We start from the raw sequence: 25,889 nt of genomic DNA on the forward strand, positions 1-25,889 counted from the left end.
AACAATTCAGACAACAAAGAAAAGAAACATCAAAAATAATCCGGAAAATCAAAAGGAACTTTGAAAATTGTCAGTTTATTGAAATAGAAGAAAATTTCACCAAAAATAATTCTAGAAATTTTTACCAAACCTTTAAACACATACTTAAAGGATATCAGGCACGAAGTATTTGTTTCAAAGATGAAAATGGCAAAATAGGATTAAATAATAAAGAAAATTGTGAAATTTTAGCAAATTTTTTGAAAAGTTGTTTAACTGACCAGTTCCAACAGATAAATTAGAATTTCCAGTGACACCTCAAAATCTAGAGGAAGATTTCCCGCCAACAGAGCTAGAAATTCATGATGCCATCAAAACACTTAAAAACAATAAAGCAAGTGTTGAAGACTCCATTACAGCAGAATTACTGAAGTGGGCAGAACCACAAATCAAAGGCTCTACAGCTGCTTTTTGAGAACATTTGGAAAATTGAAAAGATTCCAGTTGAATGGAAAACAGCATTAATCCACCTGCTACATAAAAAGGGAGACAAACAAAATGTCAGTAATTACAAAGGAGTGTCACTTCTGCCCGTGGCATACAAAACATTATCAAAAATTCTCTTCAACAGAATGGTAGAATTTTAGACGAAAAAACTAGGAGAATATCAGGGTGTTTTTCGAAAGGGAAGATCCTGTGCAGAACAAATTTTTAACTTGAAGTCAATAATTCACCATAGAATGTTAACCAGCAAACCAATACTAGTGTCATTTATAGATTTCAAGAAAACATTTGATTGTATAGACAGAGAAACGATAGATAAGGTCATTAGAGAATTTGGTGTCAAATTTAAACTAGCAAACATAATTCGTGAAACACTAACAGGTACAGTATCTAAAGTCAAATTTATGGGAGAAGTATCCCAGCCTTTTGAAATAAAAACTGGTGTTAGACAAGGTGATGTTTTATCACCTTTACTGTTTAACTTTGTTCTAGAAAAAATTGTAAGAATCTGGAATTCAGAGCTAAAAAATCACAAAATTGAACCAATAACTCTGGGAAGGAAAACAAATGGAATTAAGGCAAACTGCTTGGCTTTTGCGGATGATGTTGCAATACTTTCAGAGAACCTGACAGAAGCAGTTACTCAAACATTCTGGAAAAATTAGCGAACAGAACTGGTCTCAAAATTTCAGCAAAAAAAAAAAAATATATATATATATATATATATATATATATATATATATATATATAGTTCAAATTATATATATATATATATATATATATAAAATACACCAAAATACATAGAAACACAAATAGGTAAAATAGAGCGAGTAAATTAATTTAAATATCTTGGAGAAACTATACAACAGAATGGACTAGAAAAATCTGCAATAGATGTAAGAATTAACAAAATGGAAAGAGCATATGGTTAGCCCAAAAATGTTTACAACAAGAAATGTATATCTAGAAAAACAAAACTAAAACACTACACCACAGTGGTACGACCAGAATGTTTATATGGATATGAATGCCTAACGATGAACTATAAGATGGACAAACTAGAGGTTCTGGAAAGAAGGATTATTAGAAAAATAATGGGTGCAATGAAAACTCCAGATGGTTGGAAAATAAGAAGTAATGAGGAGATATACAAAAATATAGAGAAAATATCTGAAGTAATGGCCAAACGAAGATTAACCTTTTTTGGACATCTCTACCGAATGGGTGGAAATAGACTAACGAAACAGATACTCCTACATTTCTGGAAGAAGAAATCGACAATAGCATGGATTACAGAAGTAAGAAAAGATCTTGAAAGAAACAACGTCAAAGAATCAGAAATAGCAGAAAGAAACCGTTTTAAAAACAAAATACTAAATTTGGAAGGCTTTCAAAGCAGAGGAAATAAAAAATCAGGAACAACATGGACAGAAGAAAGGAAGAGACTTCATGGGGAGAAGTTGAGGGAATACTGGAAAAATAGGAAACAACAACAAAGGAAGAAGAGGAACTGAAGTTGTTAACGTGATCCTAGTTGGTCAATACGATTGTAAAAAAAAAAAAAAAAAAAAAAAAACAGGTCTGTTTCAATTCAAGATATAAACTTGGTATGGCATCAACTAGTAAACAAATAGGATGTAAGAAGAGGAAAGTTACAGAGGAGTTTAGAACTTTTCAAGAAAGTGGTTTGTAAACTATTTTTTGTGGAATATAAAACAAAACCCACATGTCTGCTGTACAATGAATCTGTCTCCATTCCAAAAGAATATAACATCTAATGGCATAGCAAGACTAAACATGAACTTATGTTTGATGAGTACAAGGGACAATTTTGACAGAAACAAGTAAATGACTTAAAAAGGAAACTTTCTGTTCAACAGCAGATACAGGGTGTTTCAAAAATGACCAGTATATTTGAAACGGCAATAAAAACTAAACGAGCAGCGATAGAAATACACCATTTGTTGCAATATGCTTGGGACAACGGTACATTTTCAGGCAGACAAACTTTCGAAATTACAGTAGTTACAATTTTCAACAACACATGGCGCTGCGGTCTGGGAAACTCTATAGTACGATATTTTCCACATATCCACCATGCGTAGCAATAATATGGCGTAGTCTCTGAATGAAATTACCCGAAACCTTTGACAACGTGTCTGGCGGAATGGCTTCACATGCAGATGAGATGTACTGCTTCAGCTGTTCAATTGTTTCTGGATTCTGGCGGTACACCTGGTCTTTCAAGTGTCCCCACAGAAAGAAGTCACAGGGGTTCATGTCTGGCGAATAGGGAGGCCAATCCACGCCGCCTCCTGTATGTTTCAGATAGCCCAAAGCAATCACACGATCATCGAAATATTCATTCAGGAAATTAAAGACGTCGGCCGTGCGATGTGGCCGGGCACCATCTTGCATAAACCACGAGTTGTTCGCAGTGTCATCTAAGGCAGTTTGTACTGCCACAAACTCACGAAGAATGTCCAGATAGCGTGATGCAGTAATCATTTCGGATCTGAAAAATGGGCCAATGACTCCTTAGGAAGAAATGGCGGCCCAGACCAGTACTTTTTGAGGATGCAGGGACGATGGGACTGCAACATGGGGCTTTTCGGTTCCCCATATGCGCCAGTTCTGTTTATTGACGAAGCCGTCCAGGTAAAAATAAGCTTCGTCAGTAAACCAAATGCTGCCCACATGCATATCGCCGTCATCAATCCTGTGCACTATATCGTTAGCGAATGTCTCTCGTGCAGCAATGGTAGTGGCGCTGAGGGGTTGCCGCATTTGAATTTTGTATGGATAGAGGTGTAAACTCTGGCGCATGAGACGATACGTGGACGTTGGCGTCATTTGGACCGCAGCTGCAACACGGCAAACGGAAACCCGAGGCCGCTGTTGGATCACCTGCTGCACTAGCTGCGCGTTGCCCTCTGTGGTTGCCGTACGTGGTCGCTCTACCTTTCCAGCACGTTCATCCGTCACGTTCCCAGTCCGTTGAAATTTTTCAAACAGATCCTTTATTGTATCGCTTTTCGGTCCTTTGGTTACATTAAATCTCCATTGAAAACTTCGTCTTGTTGCAACAACACTGTGTTCTAGATGGTGGAATTCCAACACCAGAAAAATCCTCTGTTCTAAGGAATGAACCATGTTGTCTACAGCACACTTGCACGTTGTGAACAGCACATGCTTACAGCAGAAAGACGACGTACAGAATGGCGCACCCACAGACTGCGTTGTCTTCTATATCTTTCACATCACTTGCAGCGCCATCTGTTGTTGAAAATTGTAACTACTGTAATTTCGAAAGTTTGTCCGCCTGAAAATGTACTGTTGTCCCAAGCATATTGCAACAAACAGTGTATTTCTATCGCTGCTCGTTTAGTTTTTATTGCCGTTTCAAATATACCGGTCATTTTTGAAAAACCCTGTATTTACAAGGGCGAATTCAGAGTCAGCATGCTATGTGAAAGTGAGTTATGCAGTAGTTCTAATATTGGCAAAAAAATCTAAGCCATATTCACATGGCAAAATAGTTGAGGAATGCTTAGAGACCACCACTGAAATTAGTAAGATGTGTGGATGACACTGGAAGACAAATTGAAGATAATTTGAAAAATCATGCATCTGAGTTTGTATTTTATTCTCTAGCTTTGGATGAATGCACAGATACGGTGAATACAGGCCAAGTGGTGATTTATGTCAGCGGTGTTCATGCCTATTTTAATGAAACAGTAGAATTAGCGCCATTGTATACATTTAAGGATATCACAAAGTCACAAAATTTGGTCGGAAGCAGTTATATCAACATTAAGTCACTTCATGTTAAAACTTGACAGTGTATCTAGGTTAACAACAGATGATGCTCCAGTAATGGCTGGGAAACAACAATATTTAGTTCGACTGATTGATTGAACAGAAGGCCCGCAAAGTTGGAAAATAGTCGATACTAAACTTTCGTTGCATTATCCATCAAGAGAATTCCTGAAGTTAGTTGTCAAAACAGTGAACGTTATAAAGATGAACGGACAGAATCATCATCAGTTCCATGAATTTCTAAGTCTTTGGGTTCAGAGCACGATAACATTTCATCTTATACAGAAGTAAGATGGCTAACCTGTGTGAAAAATGTTGAAAAGACTATTTGATGTGAAGCAAGAAATACAATCATTTTTTGAGACCAAGTCAAAGAGACTCCCCAGGTTTGAAGATAAAACATAGATTTTTGACTCTGCATTCTTGCTCGATATAACTAGCCAACTAAATGATGTTAACACTTGACTCCACAGAAAAGATCTGGTGACTAACGGCAATCATCATCTTATTTCTGCATTTCAAATGAATCTTCAGCTTTAGGAACAATAATTCCAACAAAAAACTTCACACATTTTCCTACACTGTCAAAGCAATTGGATGTCATAGAGCCAGCAAAGTTTAAATACACTTCTTTGATATCTGACTCAAAATATAAATTTATAAAGCAATTTCAAGATTTTAAGAAATATTGCCTGCTTTTTTTCTGTATTTGCTATGCCATTCTCTGTAGACACCAGTTCAACAGTGGGATATTTACAAAATGGAATGCTGCAAAATGCAATATGATGCACAGTTAAAAAGATAAATTTAATCAGGTTGGTTTGAAAGAGTTCTATAAAACATATTTGGACAAGAAGAACTATGCAGCATTTTACAAACATGCTTCAAAAATGATTTTATAGTCTGGAAACACTCGTGCATGTGAACAGCTTTTTGATCGGATAAATTATATCACATCACAAATGAGAACACGAATTAGTGATGTTCATCTGCAAAATTCTTTGCTTGTAGCAACCACTTGCCAATTCAGTCAAACAAAGCCAGACATCCCTCTAACATTGCATTTCATCAATAGTGTAATAAATGTTCTTTCCTAAGATTTCTTTTATTTTCTTTAAAAATAAATGAATATTTCTTGCTTGTTTTGGTTCACAAAACAGAAATTGGTAATGTGGCCGCTGGGGAAATCACCTCTCGAAAATTTGGGCCCCCTGCCAAAAAGGTTGGTTACCCCCCAGTGTAGACACAAGATTTTATATGGTGCATAGACACTCTGGACTGTACCGGCTGTCCTTCTGGTGCGTGAGCCAGCACTTGGTTGCTGTGCAAGGGGTTGATTTGACAGGATTTGTTCCAGGCCGAGAGCTCTCACCAACATTCCCTCTCTTGTTTGGCTGCGATACTTTCATGTCAACTCTATTTATATTCACCAACCAATGTATCGACATAGACCACGAACACTCACCTATGTCATTTTGACGTCACTTCCTTAGCTCATTTGGGGGCAAACAAGCTCTCCCCTAAGCATAATGAACAAGGAAAAGTTTAAAAGTGCACTGCCACTGGCTACAGAACGAAAACACAGACTCCCACATATTAGATTCTGACACCTTCCAATGTACTTCATAGTTTTTGGTTTAATTCACTATGATCATCAATCTTTGCTTTTTTTCTAATTGAACATAAAGGAAAGATCTCTCAAAAATGCATGTTTTGATATACAATTGGTGGTCACAGCCCGCTGGAAAATAATTCAATTACCTTTTACTCAGATAAAAATTTCAATTTTTGACGAGTTTTTACTTGAATTTACACAACTGTGATTTTTAAGAACTGGTGATATTCATTTCCACACTGTAAAAACACTGTACTGTACATTTAATTTCCTCCACTTTATACAATTTATTGGAGGGTTACTATTTTTAATCACATATGCCAATTACATACGTTCTTGCTCATATCTTCAGGGTTTTAATGTTTTCCTCAATTCTGCATTTTCCTCAATATTGGGTTTTTAAAGTCTGGACTGCACGAAAACATAAAATAGAAGTTCCACTGTATTCCTAATTCTTTGAAATCTTTTACATCCTTTTACCACTTTGAGAAATCTTATTTCTGCTGCCTGAATGGTTCTTGTTTGTGACACCACTCCCTTTCATAAAATAATGACACACCTCAACCAAGCTGATTCTGAGTAATTTTTACCTGTTCTGTGCTCAATTTCCTCTCCAAGTACTTTAAGGTATACTGCCTCAAAGTTAAAGGGTTTTAAAGGTCTCAAATATTATTGTCAAATGCAGTTTTGCAAGCTATTCTAACATATACCAATGTTCCTGTTCTGCTGACAGAAAGAAATAGTAACAACTACCACATTATATTGAAAAACAATGTAAAATGTCACAAAAGATTAAATATTAACACACATTAGACATGAAATGAAACAAATATACAGTTACCAGTCACAATTTGTTTCCACAAAATGTTTTGGAGGTTTAAACCTCCATAAGCAAGTGGATTCATGCGGGTTAATATGACATTTGTGTGTTGTTTTTTGACTTTGGGATGAGAATAAAGGATATGTTGTAGGGACAGTTCCCACCAGTGCAACCCAGTGGTCATGCCAGTGCTCACAGGCTTTTCCGCCTTGTTAAATTACTTACACCAACACATTTTGTAAACTCTGAAGGGAACAGAAATGGTATCTATACACACAATATTAAACCACACAGATACACCGGATGATGGAGGTTTAAACTTCTGAGTCACATTGAGGAAATAAATAAATTGTGAGTGTTAACAGTAAACTTGCTTTATTCAATACTGATAATCGTCATGGTACACTTTTTTAAATTAAACACCAGAAATTCCATATTCTGCTATACATACCATCACAAGTAAAGGTTACAGGATTTTCATCCTTTTTAGAGTGAACAACCAATTTTATGCTGGTTCTTTCTGCGTATGTACTTTCCAGAGTTGGACTAATGACTAAACCGACATTTGTATATGGATCATCACATGTAAATTCAGCTGAAAAAAAGGATTAAAAAAATTGTGAACTTAAGTCCCATAAATTCACACAATTATGGACAACAGCAGACAAGAGGGACTGTGAACTGCAAACACATGCAGCGAGGTTACTTACATCGAAGTTTTTTAACCATATTATGGAAGGCCAATAGTTCCGAATTTTGATGTACTGTACTGCACTTTCTTACTCTGACATTTTCGTACAGTCGACTTTTTGTCTTTGTCTGAAAAATGAAAAGCACTTAAATAGAGCTAAGAATTAAATTACTTCAGCAAATTAAAAAAAATTACAAACAGGAAGTACCCTTCTTTCAAGAGAGGACCTTCTCCTTTCAATTGTACTCCAGGCAGCTGAGCTACGTGGTGGCAGTGGTGGTGGTGTTGTGACTGTAGCTGGGGCCTTCTCTTTCACAACAGCTGCATATACTGGATCTGACTGAGAGCCATCACATGATGGAGCATGCATGTAGTCGAAAGGATCATAAGCGTCATAATAACTGCCCGAACATTGTGACTCTGTATCGTCCACCGCTGCAGAAATTTAAATTACCAGTTTACATAATATTGTAAATAAAGTTGAGCACAGATATAAATCACTTGTACTGTTTCTAACATTAGAACATGATTTAATGATTGATTAATAAGTACTCCTAGGCAACTGGTTCTCACCTTTTACATTACACGTTCTACAATTCTCTTATTACTCTTATTATTTCTCTCTTAATATACAACTTACTGCCCATTTGTCTTTCTATTGTCCTGTGCTACCAAGTGCTGTAACATCATTATTGGTTATAAAGAAACACCTTGAGTTAAGGATTCAAGCTACCTGTCTTCATAGGCAACTACAGCAAAGAAAATGTTTTCCTTCCATTTTGACATATATCTTAAGTCATTAAGAGAGGCACAAGAAAGTGAAGGAAAGAGTAACTCCCATCTATGGCACGGACAAAGCAATGAGGCACTAGCTCTGATAGGGCAAGGATGTGGAAGAAAATCAGCTATGTTCATTTCAAAGCAACCATCGCGGCATTTATCTTAAGTTAGGGAAACCATGGAACACTTAAGACACTGCAACTTCAAGAGAATTTTAGGCTCTCTAGTGAGAGTCCACCTTGCAACACCTCCCTAGTTGTCATAGACCAAATAGAACAGAACCTTAATATTTCCTCTCTGTAACTATTGTTCTTTATATTTTTTCAATGATGGGCCTCTACTGCATGATATGCAACTTATAACTTTATTTTCTGTGAAGAATCACAATTGTTATATAAAAACAAGTACGATTTGCATCACATATTATCTTTTTCTGGATTTTACATAGATATGGTCTGCAGATCTGGCTACTGTGGGACAAGTCATAGTTTCCAACACTGATATATCTAGTAGTACTACAGTTAGTGTCTTGCAAGTTGAAGGCAGCTGCAGCAAACAGAGCAGATGGTCATCTGACCAAGCAGATGCTGCTAGTGGATGTGGAGTTACCAATCAGTTTGCTCCAAATGAGTATTTCTAATACAGTCATAGCAAACTATGAGAAAACAGAGGTGGTACTCATTTGATGAAAAAGAGGGAACGAAGCAGTGTACCTTACATGATCCATATGAAAGTATTTTCTCCGAGAATAGATTGCATGTATAATGGTAAAACTTTTCGTGTTAAGTGTGGCTTGATGGCTCAGTAAAAAACAACCAGATTACAAATCCAGAGACCCAAGAGTTTTTTTCCTGTCGCCACTTCTTCCAACTCTGGTGTAAATTTGAAAAATACTAATTGCACTGTAGTACAGAGGTCATTCTAAATAGTGGTTACCCCTACAGCTGGATAGATAAATCAATTAGGTCAGAAGAAAGCACTGTCTCCACACCTGCAATGGGTGTTTCACTAAGAAAATCAGTCACAGTACAAGGAACACCAATAATTTTCATGTAGACTTTGCCTCCTTATCTAAGGTTCAGAATAGGATCATGGGCTCCTGTTCAATATAAAGCATGAAATTTGGAATTCTTACCAACTGAAAAGAAAATTAAAATGTTATCTTATTAGCTGCTCTTTCTACATATTATATGAACATCTATATTCACGGACTGAAAAGTTTTGGTAGCTAGATGGCAATTAAAAGCGTGTTTATAAAGCTGCAGAACAAGTAAGACATTAATTAGTACTCAGTATTTACTGACATAGGTACATATTTTCCACGAAAAATGTCATTGTAGTCAAGTAAATATATTGGTACTAATAGCATGTAAATATCGGCTATCTAGTTTAACTGAAGAGGCAGTGCCCTTTTTTTCCCCAAAAGTAGAGACTTTCTTTTTAGTTTAATAGATTAAATTTAGATATTGTATGTGTGAAACAGAATTAACCGTTTCATGACCAGTGGGAAGTACAGTTCTTTCATTATTTTTTTTTGCTGTTAAGTCCAATAGTAATCAGTTTCCTCACTTCTAACTTGTTCTGCCATCTTTTTATAGTGTATTAACTGTGAATTTGTCAAATTGGTGTGTAGAAGCTGCTGTTCATATATATTGTTAGTCAATCAATGTATCAGCACTGTTTCTGAGTGAAACAGAGCAATTATTTTAATGGCAGGAGCTGTTTTGCTTTTTCCTTTCTTTAAACTCTGTGCTATTCTTTTGTGTGTGGTGTGAACTGCATTATATTTATCTACTTTTACATTTACCAAGGAAACATTCAGTGACTGTATAAGCTAACTTTCAATGAAAATCACAGATATATTGCAGGATAAGGTAATGGGAACTATTTGTCATATTTTACGGACTTTAAGACTCACTTTTTCTTTGAAAACTTGCCTCCAAAATTCATGTGTGTCTTGTGCTCAAAATTAAAATAAAAATGTTCAGTGCTCGATTTAAAATTCCCGTCAGTCTTAAAAATGGCCTTATATTCGATGCCGCAGGAAACCTATCCCTATCAGGCAACAATGGATTCAACTGGCAGCAGGAGTGCTCCGATGCGGCAAGGATTCACGAGTTTGCTAACACTGTCTCCCTCCCGCCCTGCCATCACAAAACCCAGTACACTGTCTAATCTATGATCCATCACTGCAGTCTACGGTGCCAGTGAACTGTAATTAAAAGTGATTTGTGGTATAGGTAAAAGCACAATATTTTTGTTAGTAGCTATTTCCATAACAGAATAAATAAATAAATAAAAAGTATTCATATGATGTGAGCTACAAATTAAAAGTAATAGCATAAGCAGAAGAACATGGAAACAGCAGCTGAGTGGAATTTCAGCCTTCCACCAACATAAAAAATCATTCGCAATTGACCAGCTATTAAAGAGGAATGGAAAAAAATGAGGAAGACTAAATGTGCAAATAGAAGACTGAATGCAAAATGGCCAAATCTAGATGATGATGATGTATTGAAATGGATCCAAGGACACCTTCAAAAAGCCACTGCAATTAATACAAAAATGTTTCAAATAGATGCTCATAATGTAGTGCTACAGTGGAACTTTAGAGACTTCAAGTATGAAGCTGGTTGGTGCCACAGGTTTATGAAGTTTCATGGATATAGCATGTGAACCAAAACAAAAATCTCGGGGAGTGTCACAAGATTAGGAAGAGAAAATATTATCTTTCTATCACTTTTTATTCAACACTGATAGAAAACCAGTAAATAGTGAATATGGATGAAACTCCTCCGACATTTCATGTGCCAAGTAACAGAACTGTTTCCATGGAAGGTGCTAAAACTGTAACTATAAAAACAAGCGAACATGAAAAAATGCACAGAACTGTTTGTAACATGTAGGCTCTCACGGTCAGCATCTTCATTAGTTACAACTTCCGGGCTGAGAGGCCGTGGTCGATCTGTGGAACTACTACTTCCTGACATATCATTGCCAACTGTGGGCAATATCGGCTGCAGGCCGTGGAGGTCTAGATTATATAGAGAGCATAGTGGGCACCACCATACATCACATGGGGCCGACTGTACATCTCTCTATGACTAACGCCATTATTCTCGATTGAAGGTAATTGATTGTCACATCGTTGGTGCAGAGGCGACAGCCTTATCTTATCTAACTTTAAGCCTTCCTCTTTTTTATTAAAATTAGTGTGGTGTTTCTGAATTTATGTTCTGGCTAGCACGCTCATCTCATTAAATTTTATTTCACGATCACCGTATTTAAAACACGTTCCGCTACAGCTGACTTGTCGGTATGTCCCAGTCGACAGTGCCTTTTTTGTGCGGTTAAGCACGTATTGACACTTCGTCGTGCGTCTTTCACTGATCTTAAACACTCACTCACCTTCTTGGTGGGTCTAAAGAGTGAAACTTGGCCAGAATTCTGCCAGTACGGTCCGTAACATTGAGAATAGATGTAAGAAAAACTTTTCCAGCTGACAGTTGTTGTTGCTGATTGTTGTCAGACACTTTTCTTCTGGGATGAAGTGCTTGATTTATCTCGTTGACAGCATGTCCATTTTTTTAAAAGCTGTTCGCAAATGATTTTGTTCATATTGCAAATAAACTGGCTCACAGATCTTATTAGCTCTGTCTGCCAATGTTTTAATGACACCTCTCTTCTGCCTGGGATGATGGTTCGACTCCTTATGGAGGTAATGGTTGGTATGTGTATCTTTTCCATACACTTTATGCCCTATAGAAAAGATAACACATGCTGACCATTACCTCCATAAGGTCATGATAAATAACCCATTTAAAGTGTGCATAAGAGAAGAATGGGACAAATGAATGATGGATGAAACCCAAAATGAATTCAAATAAAATGGAGCCTTAAAATAATCTACAAATAAACACATGTATCAGAGGATAAAACAGTCATAGTATAAAGTGAGAAGAGACTTTTGTTAAAGCTTTCAAGAAAAGCGGCTTAAGTAACATTGTTGATTAGTTAAGACCACCTTATACATGAAGAGGAGAATGATGATGACACAGAGGAAGAAGAAAATTCAGATGATTTTCAGGCATTTTTAATGGTCAGTTCAGTTATATAAACTGAAATTTTTTTAACATCTAGCTTTGCATTATAATAACAATAATAATAAAAAATGTCTGTGGTCATGGGTGAATGAGCGCTCGCTCTCTCTCTCTCTCTCTCTCTCTCTCTCTCTCTCTCTCTCTCTGTGTGTGTGTGTGTGTGTGTGTGTGTGTGTGTGTGTGTGTGTGTGTGTGTTTCCTCCCCTTTCAGCAAAGGCCTTGGTGGATGGTGGCTGAGAGCTCATTTTGCGACAGTCTTTTCAACATCTACATCTATGTCTACACAGATACTCTGAAAATCACACTTAAGTGCCTGGCACAGAGTTCATCAAACCACCTTCACAATAATTCTCTATTGTTCCAGTCTCAAACAGTGCGTGGAAAAACCAAACACCTATATCTTTCCATGCAAGCTCTGATTTCCCTTATTTTATTATAATGATCATTTCTCCCTATGTAGGTCAGCATGAACAAAATATTTTCACATTCAGAAGAGAAAGTTGGTGATTGAAATTTAGTGAGAAGATTCCGCTGCAGCGAAAAAAGTCTGTTTTAAAGGTGTACACCCCAAATCCTGTATAATGCTTTGTGACACTCCGTCTCCTATTTCGCGATAATACAAATACATGCTGCAGTTCTTTGAACTTTCTCTCTATGTAATCCATTAATCCTACCTGGTAAGGATCATAGACCACACAGCAGTACTCCAAAAGAGGACAGGTAAGCATGGTATAGGCAGCCTCTTTAGTAGATCTTTTACATTTTTTAAGTGTTCTGCCAATAAAACTTAATTTTTGGCTTGCCTTCCCCACAACATTTTCTGTGTGTTCTTTTCAATTTAAATAATTTGTAACTGTAATTCCTAAGTATTTAGTTGAATTTGTGGCCTTTAGATTTGACCGATTTATCGTGTAACCACAGTTTAATAGATTCTTTTTAGCACTCATATGGATGTCCTCACACTTTTCTTCATTTAGGGTCAATTGCCAATTTTTGAACCATTCAGATAGATTTTCTAAGCCATTTTGCAATTTGTTTTGATCTTCTGATGAGTTTTCTAGACAATAAATGACAGGACTGTCTGCAAACAACTTAAAGATGGCTCCTCAGATTGTCTCCTAAATTGTTTATGTAGGTAAGGAACAACAGGCAGACTATAACAAAGCCTTGGCAAACACCAGAAATCACTTCTGTTTTACTTGATGACTTTCCATCAGTAGCTACGAACTGTGACTTCTCTGGCAGGAAATCACAAATCCAGTCACATAACTGAGACAATATTCCGTAAGCACACAATTCCACTACAAGCCACTTGTGTAGTATAGTGTCAAAATGCTTTTGGAAATCTAGAATACGGAATCAATTAGAAATTCCTTGTCAATAGCTCTCAACACTTCGTGTGTGTGAAGAAAGAGTTGTGTTTCACAAGAATGACGTTTTATAAATCTGTGGTGACTCTTGTGTCAATAGACTGTTCTTTTCAAGGTAATTCATAATGTTCGAACACTCTGTATGTTCCAAAATCCTGCTGCTTATCAATGTTAATGATATGGGCCTGCAATTTCGTGGATTACTCCTACCACCTTTCTTGATATTTGTGTGACCTGTGCAACTTTACACTCTTTGGGTACAGATCTTTTATTGAGCGAACGGTTGTATATGATTGTTAAGTATGGAGCTAATGCATCAGCAACTCCGAAAGGAACTTAATTGGTATACAGTCTGGATCAGAAGACTTGCTTTTATTACATGATTCGAGTTGCTTCACTACTTCGAGGGTATACACTTCTAAGTTACTCATCTTGGCAGCTGTTCTTGATTCAAATCCTGAAATACTTACTTCATATTCTCTGAAGAAGGAATTTGAAAGCCTGTATTTAGTAACTCCACTTTCGCAGCATTGTTGTTGATAGTATTTCCATTGCTATTGCCCAGAGAAGACACCGACTTTATTTTGCCTCTAGTATACTGTACGTACAACCAGTATCTCTTTCGATTTTCTGCCAGGTTTTGAGATAAAGTTTCATTGTGCAAACGATTATAAACATCTCGCATTGATGTCCGTGGAAAATTTCAAACTTCTGTAAAAAAAAAATCGTCAATCTTAGAGATTTTGCATTTGTTTAAATTTGGCATGCTTTTTTTCATTGTTTCTGCAACAGTGTTTTGGCCTGTTTTGTGTACCAAGGTGGGTCAGCTCCATCATTTGTTGATTTATTTGGTATAAATATCTCAATTGCTGCCAATACTATTTCTTTGAATTCAAGCCAAATCTGGTCTACATTTACATTGTTATTTTGGAAGGAGTAGAGATTGTGTCTCAGGAAGGCGTCAAGTGAATTTTTACCTGCTTTTTAGAACAGGTATATTTTTCGTTTATTTTTGAAGGATTTGGGGTTACAATATTCAATCTCGCTATGACAACCCTGTGTTCACTAATCCCTGTATCCGTTTTGATGCTTGTTATTAGTTCAGGTTTATTTGCTGCTAAGAAGTGTGTTTTCACAAACGTTTACTGTCCGCATGGGCTCATGAACTAACTGCTCAAAACAATTTTCAGAGAATGCATTTAGCACAATTTTGGATGATTTATTCGTGCCTCTGGGTTTTAACATGTGTTTTCACCGACACATTGAGGGTAAGTTAAAGTCAACAGGTTAAATGTCTGAAACTAAACTCAAGTTTTCCTTGAATCTCTCATCAATTGTATCATCTGTGTTGGGAGCTCGGTAAAAGATCCAGTTATTATTTTATTCCAGTTGGCAAGAATGACCTCTGCCCATAACTAACTCAAAAGAACTATCAGCTTCAATTCTGCTACAAGATAAACTACTTCTAACAGCAACAAACACACCACCGCTGACTGTGTTTTACCTGTGCTTCCCGAACACTGTTAGGTTTTTCACAAAAACTTCAGCTGAACTTCTCTGCAGCTTTAACCTGCTTTCAGTGCCTGTAACGATTTGAGCATCAGTGCTTTCTATTAGCACTTGGAGCTCTGGTACTTTCCCAACACAGCTACAACAGTTTACAACTGTTATACTGATGGTTCCTGTATGTTCTTCCGAAGTTCAACCCGCACCCTTTGAGACTGAAGCTCTTTTTGCATTTCCCCAAGACCCTCTAGCCAAAAAAAACACCCAGTCCACACCACACAGCCCCTGCTGTCCCATTGAACTCTGTGTGGTGCAAAGTGTACAGCTATGGAATGAATGTGGTGTCCAATGTGTATATCTCACTGTTTAGAATGACTGGACTGACGCCAGAAAATTTCTCAGAATTTTGCACTCCTTATCAGAAGATGTAGAAGGTTCAGGTTTTGACACTGACTCCAGTTCTGATAAAGACATCAATTCACTGGGCACACTTGACAGACCTGAATGAAATTAATGATAGCATTATGGTACCAGATAATGATGATTTTGATCCAACAATAGCACATGGAGAAATGGGAATCATATCTCTTTGTTATCCAAGAAAGAGCTATTTCCACATTTTCTCCTAGTGTTGACACATGGAGTGAGAATATTTCTTATATTGAAAAATCTTCCAGTAAAATTAGAAGGAAGTACAGCAAATGTGGCGAATCTCTCTAAGTCTGATAATGTAATAATATATTTCCAATCTTTATTTACAAAAGATTTGTTGCTATACATTTGCAATCATGTGAACTTATATGTCAAACAGGAAAGGTGCACGGTGAGGTCAAGAAAGAAAACAAGTAAGGTAACTTCCAACTGGCAGGACATCACCATTGCTGAGGTAAAAACTTTTATGGGAATGCTTATTTTGATGGGTACACACAAGTTTCAACTCAAATTATTGGAGTATTGATCCTATCCACTGTGTAACTTATTTCCTCAGTGATGACAAAGCATCAATACAAAAACTTGTTGAGAATCTGCATTGCAATGACAGCAGCACATGTCAAAACAGTACAACTGGGATATGATATGCTGCACAAATCCACCCTGGCATAGGTGCTCTGTCAAAGCAACTGTATGAAGGGTACAAACCACCACATGTTTTGGCAGCTGACAAATGTAAACTGGCCTTCAAGGGATGTTCAACACTAAAACAATATATGCCCAAAAAACCAGTCAAGTTTGGCTATAAAGCGTAGTGTCTAGCTGACACAAAGAATAGGTACACTATAAACTTGCACACCTACACTGAAAAAAAAAAGAAAGATGGTGGGTCTGAATTTTCACTGATTAAAGATTACATGCTTACATTAATAAATTTAATGGCCAGAAGCAAAAGTTTGCTGGTATTTGCTCATAATTTTACAACATATCAAATAATGGAAGAGCTACAGTCTCATTGGCCTTTAAGGCTATGAAACTATTCTTCAAACAGGAAGGATTTGCCAGACATGCTGAAAAAAAATAAGAAAGTTAGTAGAATCTGAATTGTAGTCACGCACTACAGCAGTCAACTGGCATGATAGTCAACCTCTGCGTATATTATCAAATAACAACATCCCAAAAACATCAATGCTTTGCAAATGAATAAAGATGGTAGCAGCAGTGAAGTATTCTGCTGCTTTGACAGTGGCAGAGTTTAACAAAATAATGGGAGGAATTGATAGATTTGATCAGCTGTGGGGATTGTACACTGTAGGTCATCATCCACTGAAGTGGTGACAGAAATTGTTTTTCTTTCTAATAGATTTAGCAGTTGTTAATTCCTACATGAGGTCTTTATGGAAGCTTGAGAAGACAGAAGCAGACTGTCTTAACTTTTTGGTAGCTCATCTCTGGCTTCTCCAGTCTTAAGGAGGACAGTAGATTTCCAAACACTGAAAAGATGTGTGTCTGGAATTCCAGATGAAGTTTGTCTGCAGAAGTTGGAACCCACGTGCCCAAGAAAGGTGACACGAACAGAGGATGCAGCAGAAAGAACAAAGAAAAAGAATGAATATGTGCAGCAGCTATCATGTGCCATTATGTATAAACCACGCTTCTCTAAGTTCCATGGTACATCACCTTAGTCACCTCAAAGGACTACAGAAATTAGTACATGTGGAAGTAATATTAAAGTTGTTTTTTGTCCTTAAAAATAAGCAACAACTTTTTTGAAATTCCTGAATTGAGTTACTCCACAGTTGAGTGGAAACAATAGTCCCCACTAATTTTTTCCTACCTTTGGGCTAATATGCCACTTTCAAGATTTAAACTACTTTTTTATGAGTGGTTTATTAGCCTAATAAAGTGCTCATAAGAAGTTCTGTAAATAATTTAGTCATGAAAGAGTTAAGCATTACTGTGGAAATTTATTGTTAATGTAGTATATAGATTGAGCTATGATTTTGCCGACTTTTGTTAAAGCTCACCTAGGTTATTCCACATTCCTGTAGGTTCCCTTCTTTAATGAGATCTACAGAACATAAAGAATGAATGAAATCCATTTACAAACAAAATGAATGTCCTAAATCAGTATATGTGTACTGGGATTCCAACCTAACCCCCTATGAACATAATATAAACAGTAAATACCAATTTCACAAAGTGACATTTTACCTTAATTGTGCTGTAATTAGTAGGAAAGAATCTACACATCTTGTGTTACACATACATATGTTGTCTAACAATTGCAGCATAAACAAGGAAAATGTCACTAATTTTCTACTAGTAGTGCCCCTTAGTTATAAGATGAATAGTCATTTCAGCTTTTTGTAAGGAAACACTTTCACTAAACAGAATTAGAGTACATTATATACACTGAAGCTCCAAAGAAACTGGTATAGGCATGCATATTCAAATACAGAGAGATGTAAACATGCTGAATACAGCATCACAGTCAGCAACGCCTATATAAAACGACAAGTGTCTGGTACAGTTGTTAGATTGGTTACTGCTGCTACAATGGCAGGTTATCAAGATTTAATTGAGTTCGAATGTCGTGTCTCACCCGACCCCATCAACACCAACATTGAACTGTTGATGACTGGAAACATATTGCCTTGTCAGATGAGTCTAGTCTCAAATTATATTGAGTGGATGGACATGTACAGCTATGGAGACAACCTTATGAATCCATGGACCTTTATGTCAGCAGGAGATTGTTCAAGCTGGTGGAGTCTCTGTAATGGAGTGGAACGTATGCAGTTGGAGTGATATGGGATCCTCGATATGTCTAGATACGACTCTGACATGTGACACGTACGTAAGCATCCTGTCTGATCACCTGCATCCATTCATGTCCACTGTGAATTCAGACAGACTTAGGCAATTCCAGCATGACAATACGACACGCCACTCTCACAAAATTGCTGCAGAGTAGCTGCATGAACACTCTTCTGAGTTTAAACACTTCCACTGGCCACCAAATGCCCCAGACACGAACACTACTGAGTATATCTAGGATGCCTTGCAACATGCTGTTCAGAAGAGATCTCCACCTCCTAGTACTCTTACAGATTTATGGACGGCTCTGCTGGATTCATGGTGTCAGTTCTCCCCAGTACTACTTCAGATTAGTCGAGTCCATGCCACGTCATGTTGTGGCACTTCTGCGTGCTCGCGGGGGCCCTACAGTTGTGCCAGTTTCTTTGGCTCTTCAGTGTACAACTGAATAAGCTATTTTAGTGTTAAAGCATACTTCAACTGGACACAATAGCATGAACATATTCAGTTATAAGAATTACAGAAAAATTATTCCACCAAACTTTTCTTTAATAATTTATAAACTGTAAATTATTACTTACCATTTTTTGAATCAGCGCCTGACATATCTGTTTCAGAAGTTCTGTTGAATTCATTGTACTTGACATGAACATCACTCGATAATAATGGGTCAAATGCTTCAAGGACACTAACTCTCACTAATGTTTTGTCTACAGATTCCTCTTCCTTGCTGTCATATGACTGGAGGTCAATTAAGTTACTATTGTCTTTCTTCTCTATGACCTTCAGAACATTGAAATTTGATGAATCTCCAGTTCCTGACACACCTTTATGGACACCAGGTACTGCTTGAGAAAAAGTTCTCACTGGATCAAACACTTGCTGCACAGAGAAATCTGACTTGTTTACTACAGGAATGACTGTGTTATAAACAGGGCTATCTTCAGATAATACTGTTCTGTATGAAAAACCAAGAAACCCTGACCTTGGCTGTAAATGGCTTTGTTGCTGAGGTGAGTGTTGCAAAGGGTGATATGAATGTATAGTATCTGCTTTAGAACCACTTTTTGGATATCCATGCGGAATGGATGGTACAAAAGGTGATGATACACTCGATGATGAAGACAGTCTCATCTGTGGAACAACACTCTGGCTACGTTCGAAGCTAGGCCGGTCGGTGTCTGACACCAGAGATTCGAGATCGAGACCACAGCTACTTCGATCTGGAGGCGATGGGCTGCTAAATGAAATCAGGTCCTGTGAATCACTCCTGTCATCCACTGAAGAGTTTGTCGTGCTGTTACGACGCTGTACTGCAGGGGGAGGCGGTGGCAATCTTGGCACTCGGGGCCGACCAGTGTTGAAGGAGCCGGGCCGGGGCCGTGACTTTATCTCTGTACATTCCATTTGCTGCACTGGCATTCCATCAGCAGTTGGTACCGTAAGTTCAGTTTCTGAAAAATCACACACAAAACAAAATAAAATTATTGCCATCTGATGAGGATCCAGAAACACATTACTCAACACTAAGTGTAACAGTAATGAAGTGAATACTAGAAAACTGTACTGGACACAGGATACCCAACAGTAAAAAATATTCAGTATTATATTAACTTTCTTTTATTTCATCTACACCAGTTTCAAAAGATCTGTTTATATCATAATCTAAAAAAAAATGCTATACAAACTTGTTCCGTTTTTTACCTTCTGTTTTCTTTCACTGCTGATTTCTACTAATACACCTTTGATTCTATAATTTCAATATTTTCTTCAAGATGACAACAACAAGATAATCTTTGTTTCAGTTGACCCTAACATAGAGTGTATGTACCCAACAGTAAGTTCAATTTAGTATGCACGATAAAATTTGGAAGACTTGTGATTGTTCTATTGCTCTGTTTCTATTTATCTTAACAATACCCAGAATCTAATGCATTAACTCAGCCTTAAGCACTGGGAAGCTTTCAAATTTAAAGGACAATGCAATAACAGTAAACCTTTTAAGTTCTATAAAATCTGCAGGGCAACACTTCACACAGAGAAACTGCAACATTTTCCAGCAGCTAGGAAGGGAGTATGCATGAAATGTTAGTCTCACTCCATAAAGGTAGGAAGAAAAGTTATTATATAAGAAATTATTTTAGTAAATATTAAAATACTCAGGTAAGACCTGGTAACAATGAATATATCAGAGATTTACAATTCAAGAACTAGCAGTGAGCTGAGAAAATACAAAAATAAAGACAATGTGAAGCTGAAACAGCACAATTTACACAAATGGAAGGATTGTAATTAATAAAACTGAACAGGAATAACAAACTAACAGGGAAAATGTTCTAACACTGGGAGAACTCTTCAAGGAAAAGGAGAGTTTCTTAGAGTCAATTACACTTGTTAAGAACCGTTTTGAATGAAAGACGCAAGCTGTCATCTCCTAAATATGGGAAACTGAAGTGTCTGTAATTATGATGAATGCCATTACCGTTACTTCACAAGCAAGCTTAAGGGGCTACATTTAACAATGAAAATAGTGACTACAAAACACACAAAATCAGAGACCAATTGTGTCTAGTAATAGTAGTAGTAGTGGTAGTAGTAGTAATAATAATAATAATAATAATAATAATAAAAGTAAATGGTTTTAAATAAATACTGAGTTTTACAACATACAAGTGGGCAAATTTTACGAAAGCTACAATGCATTTATGGCCTCCAAATATATTTAAAAATAGCTGCTAATACTGTGGGGTGGAAAAATATTCTCAAAATATTGAGTCGAAGTATGGCATATCGACAAGATACCTGAAATGTTACTTTGAAAGTCGCTATCAGTTTATGGTAATATCTTCCAATGCAAAAAGTTATGTAACAACTGGATGGTCTATGCACATTGAACTATGAGAAAACTTTCATCACTGTTATCCTCTTTCCATCCACCACACTGCACACCACTGGCATTTGTGAACTTTGTGTACCCTGTATAAGGTCATAAATTATTTAAATACTTCACATTCCATTGGACACTTATCACATTATACATCAGTATAAGACACAATGAAAATGAATGCTCCAAAATTAGCTGCAATAAGGAAATATATTTTTAATATTTTACACAAAAGGCCTGTTTTGGCTAATTGCCAATATTAAGTGATGTCTAGCTGGAAGGGATGACCATATTGCATTTATAGCATATTTTTTCTGTCATGTCTTTGTAAGTACAATACTTTTTATAGTTACAAAATGTAAAAAAAGTATGTTTTTGTCAGTAAAGAACTGTCAACATTGAACTGTCAAACAATCTGACAAAAACTTATATTTTCATGCTTCAAACAATGGAAACTCCAGGTAGGAATATCAACAATATAAGAAAAGATAAATTGCTACATACCATAAAGAAGACATGTCAAGTTGCAGACAGGCACAATTAAAAGACACTCACATATAGCTTTTGGCCACAGTTTTCATATCTCTCTCTCTCTCTCTCTAATATATATATATATATATATATGTCTTTAAATATGTCTGCTTGTGTCTGTATATGTGTGGATGGATATGTGTGTGTGTGCGCGAGTGTATACCCGTCCTTTTTTCCCCCTAAGGTAAGTCTTTCCGCTCCCGGGACTGGAATGACTCCTTACCTTCTCCCTTAAAACCCACATCCTTTCGTCTTTCCCTCTCCTTCCCTCTTTCCTGATGAGGCAACAGTTTGTTGCGAAAGCTTGAATTTTGTGTGTATGTTTGTGTTCGTTTGTGTCTGTCGACCTGCCACCACTTTCATTTGGTAAGTCACACACACACACACACACACACACACACTATATATATATATATATATATATATATATATATATATATATATATATATATATATATATATATATATAAAGAAAGATGATGAGACTTACCAAACAAAAGCGCTGGCAGGTCGATAGACACACAAACAAACAAAAACATACACACAAAAATCTAGCTTTCGCAACCAACGGTTGCCTCGTCAGGAAAGAGGGAAGGAGAAGGAAAGACAAAAGGATATGGGTTTTAAGGGAGAGGGTAAGGAGTCATTCCAATCCCGGGAGCGGAAAGAGTTACCTTAGGGGGGAAAAAGGACAGGTATTATGGTCTGCTTGTGTCTGTGTATATGCGGATGGATATGTGTGTGTGTGCGAGTGTATACCTGTCCTTTTTTCCCCCTAAGGTAAGTCTTTCCGCTCCCGGGATTGGAATGACTCCTTACCCTCTCCCTTAAAACCCATATCCTTTTGTCTTTCCTTCTCCTTCCCTCTTTCCTGACGAGGCAACCGTTGGTTGCGAAAGCTAGATTTTTGTGTGTATGTTTTTGTTTGTTTGTGTGTCTATCGACCTGCCAGCGCTTTTGTTTGGTAAGTCTCATCATCTTTCTTTTTAAATATATTTTTCCCACGTGGAATGTTTCCCTCTATTTTATATATATATATATATATATATATATATATATATATATATATATATATATATATATATATATATATATATATATATATAGGGAGAAACACAGCTCAATATACATTTGAAAGATGCATGAACAAATTACGAAACACAAAACATTTTGTTATACGCATTGCTTTGGCAACTGCAAGAAGTAAGAAATAATAAGTTAACTACATGGTAAATATAATATACTACTTTCTGAAGGAACTGGTTTATAATGGTGAACTAATAGTTCAAATGGCTCTGAGCACTATGGGACTTAACTTCTGAGGTCATCAGTCCCCTAGAACTTAGAACTAGTTAAACCTAACTAACCTAAGGACATCACACACATCAATGCCAGAGGTAGGATTCGAACCTGCGACCGTAGTGGTCACGCGGTTCCAGACTGTAGCGCCTAGAACCGCTCGGCCACCCCGGCCAGAGTCAACTAATGAAGAACATATTTTATGGAGGAAGTGGTGAATGATATTTCAGACTAGCAAAATGGTGAGGTGTCCAATGGAAAACTTCTAGTTAATGTAACAGCTTAAACATGTAAGATGCAGGAAACAGACAACATCTTGTCACCAAAATTGTCAAATATCATGCAATGAATTCCAACAGAGAACAACATTTACATTATAATATGGTGCATTACACCACAAAGATGGAATATTAACAGTGAGACAGATTTTGGAGAGAGGAATCAAACTATCTGAAATAAATAACAGTGATAATAGTCAATATATGTAACTCAATAGATTAAAAAAAAAAAATCTACTCATCAAGTGGCAGCAGGAACACACACACACACACACACACACACACACACACACACACACACACACACACACACACACAAAGACGGTTATACTTATGCAAGCCCCTCCAAGCTGCCTCCTCCTTAAGCAGAAGGATTGAAGGGGAAGGAAGAGGGATGAAGGAAAAGGACTGGAAAGGTATAGGAAAAGTGGTAGACTTTGGAGAAGTCACACAGAACTGCAGGTCGGGGAAGGCTTACTGGATGGGTTGAGAAGGAAAGACTGATTGTTGGGAACTGCATCAGATGGTATACAACATGGATCAATTAACAGGTGGCTCTCCCTTTGATAGCATATGTTTTGCCAGTTACAATGCTGGTATAGGTGGTGGTAGGAGGGTGCATGGGGCAAGTCTTGCAGCAGGGGCAGTCACAGGGGTACAAGAAACAGTGCAGGGAGAGGGGTGGAAAGGAGCATACAGTCTGACAATAATATTGTGGAGATTGGGAGGGCGACGAAAAGCTACTCTGTGTGTGATGGGCAAAATCTCCGACAGAATTTCACAGCACAATTTTAGGAAGTCGCCTTGTCGAAATAGCTGATTAATACATTCAAGACCAGGATACTATGGAGTGACATGTGGTGTGCCCCAAAGTTGTTTTTTGGAGGGATCAGCAAAACCAAGATTGGATGTGATGGTCTGGGAAATCTGCTTTTGAAATAGGCTGGTAGGGTAATTATGTCCAGTGAAGGCTGAGGTGAGAATGGTGGTGTATTGCTGTAAAGAGTCTGCATATGAACACCTACATTTGCCTCAAAAGCCTAGGCTGCATGGGAGGGAACATTTGACATGGAAAGCATGGCAGCTGTCAAAATGTAAGTAGTGTTGTTTGTAAGCAGGTTTAATGTGGACAGATGTGTGTAGCTGACTTTTGGTGAGGAGGAGATCAACATCAAGGAAAGTGGCATGGGATTCAGAATAAGACCTTGCGAAATTTAATTGGAAGGTATTTAGGGGTTCTAGGAATTTTAACTGGTCAGCCTCACCGTGAGTCCATATGGCAAAAATGTCATCAATGTATCTAAACCAAACCAGGGACTGAAGGGTTATGGATCCCACGAAAGCCCCTCCAAACAAGCCATGAATAGGTTACTGCAGGAAGGAGCCATTCTGGTTCCCATGGCCTTACCCTTCTCCAAAATGTACCACATTTCCTAAACCTCTCCGCTCCTCTTCCTTCCCTTTCAACCCTTCTGCTGGAAGAAGGAGCCACTGGCTCTGAATGCTGAACCTCCTTTCACATGTGTGTTTTCCTGCCACTGTTTGGTGAGAGACTTTATGTACGCAATTACATTATATTCTCAAAAATTGATTATTTCCGTTATTATATTAGCCCTGTGGCCATCATTGCTTCTTATGTTACCCTCTTGTCAGTTGTCATCTGTCTTGTTCAAATTGTCATCTGTTTTCTACTTCATGTACTAGCCTGTTTGTTTATTTATCTATATCACCACGATTAATCAATGCTTTGCCCCTAAATCTTTTCTAGTACTGATTTCTGTGCACTTAGATGGGTCCATTATAACTTATGAATTTACATATAGCAATTTGCTTACAGTTCACTACACTGAAGGGCCTTCTCCCACTCGTCTTTTTTCGCCAATTTATTCAGAAAGCTGACAACTATTTTCTTTCCTACCCTCCACTTACCTTGTTTGTACGTAATTCTTTTACGTTTCTGTGTATTTGTCTTTTTTTTTTTTTCCAAACTGCTCTGACTTACTGCCATCTCCTAGAATACTTTATTTGCCAAGGAAAGTAGTTTACATTTTCTTCTATGACTTTCTCTTTCTGTTTACCCAGTTTTTAAAATTTTGTCTCTTTTCATGACTGCTTGTTGATTTTTTTCTCTTCCAGTCTTTTTTCGTATCATACAGAACACTTTTCTGGTGGTAAATTCTCGCCCACTCATTAACTCTTGTTAAAAAGAGGCTGTTCTCATCATTTTTGTACCAATTTTTCTGACTTTTTTCCTTGCTTTTGTTCCATTTGTCTATCTTTTCTACCCTCTGCTTGTCTTTTTTTTCCACTCTCACCATTTCTAGCACTCAAAACTCTCCTCTCTTGCCATGATGAATCTTATCACATATTACATCAATTTTTTTAAGCACACTTTTGCACTGTTAAAACTGAGGTCCCACATATTGTTTCTTGATCCCGCTTGTGTATTGGAGTTACTCCC

At 37.2% G+C, this 25,889-nt stretch overlaps 1 protein-coding gene across 2 annotated transcripts in view; it reads right to left on the reverse strand.

Annotated features, from left to right (window-relative positions):
• Positions 1–25,889, reverse strand: part of LOC126094613 (phosphatidylinositol 4-phosphate 3-kinase C2 domain-containing subunit alpha-like) — a 243,258-nt gene that overhangs the window by 203,022 nt on the left and 14,347 nt on the right. For both annotated transcript variants that reach the window (XM_049909092.1, XM_049909091.1), the window contains exons 4-7: positions 19,018–19,890; positions 7,637–7,863; positions 7,448–7,556; positions 7,189–7,332 (exon numbers count right to left, since the gene is read on the reverse strand). In XM_049909092.1, coding sequence (XP_049765049.1) covers positions 7,189–7,332; positions 7,448–7,556; positions 7,637–7,863; positions 19,018–19,890 — 1,353 coding nt within the window. The remainder of the gene's footprint in view (positions 1–7,188; positions 7,333–7,447; positions 7,557–7,636; positions 7,864–19,017; positions 19,891–25,889) is intronic.

Source organism: Schistocerca cancellata, chromosome 8 (genome assembly GCF_023864275.1).
Source record: "Schistocerca cancellata isolate TAMUIC-IGC-003103 chromosome 8, iqSchCanc2.1, whole genome shotgun sequence".
NCBI lineage: Eukaryota > Metazoa > Arthropoda > Insecta > Orthoptera > Acrididae > Schistocerca > Schistocerca cancellata.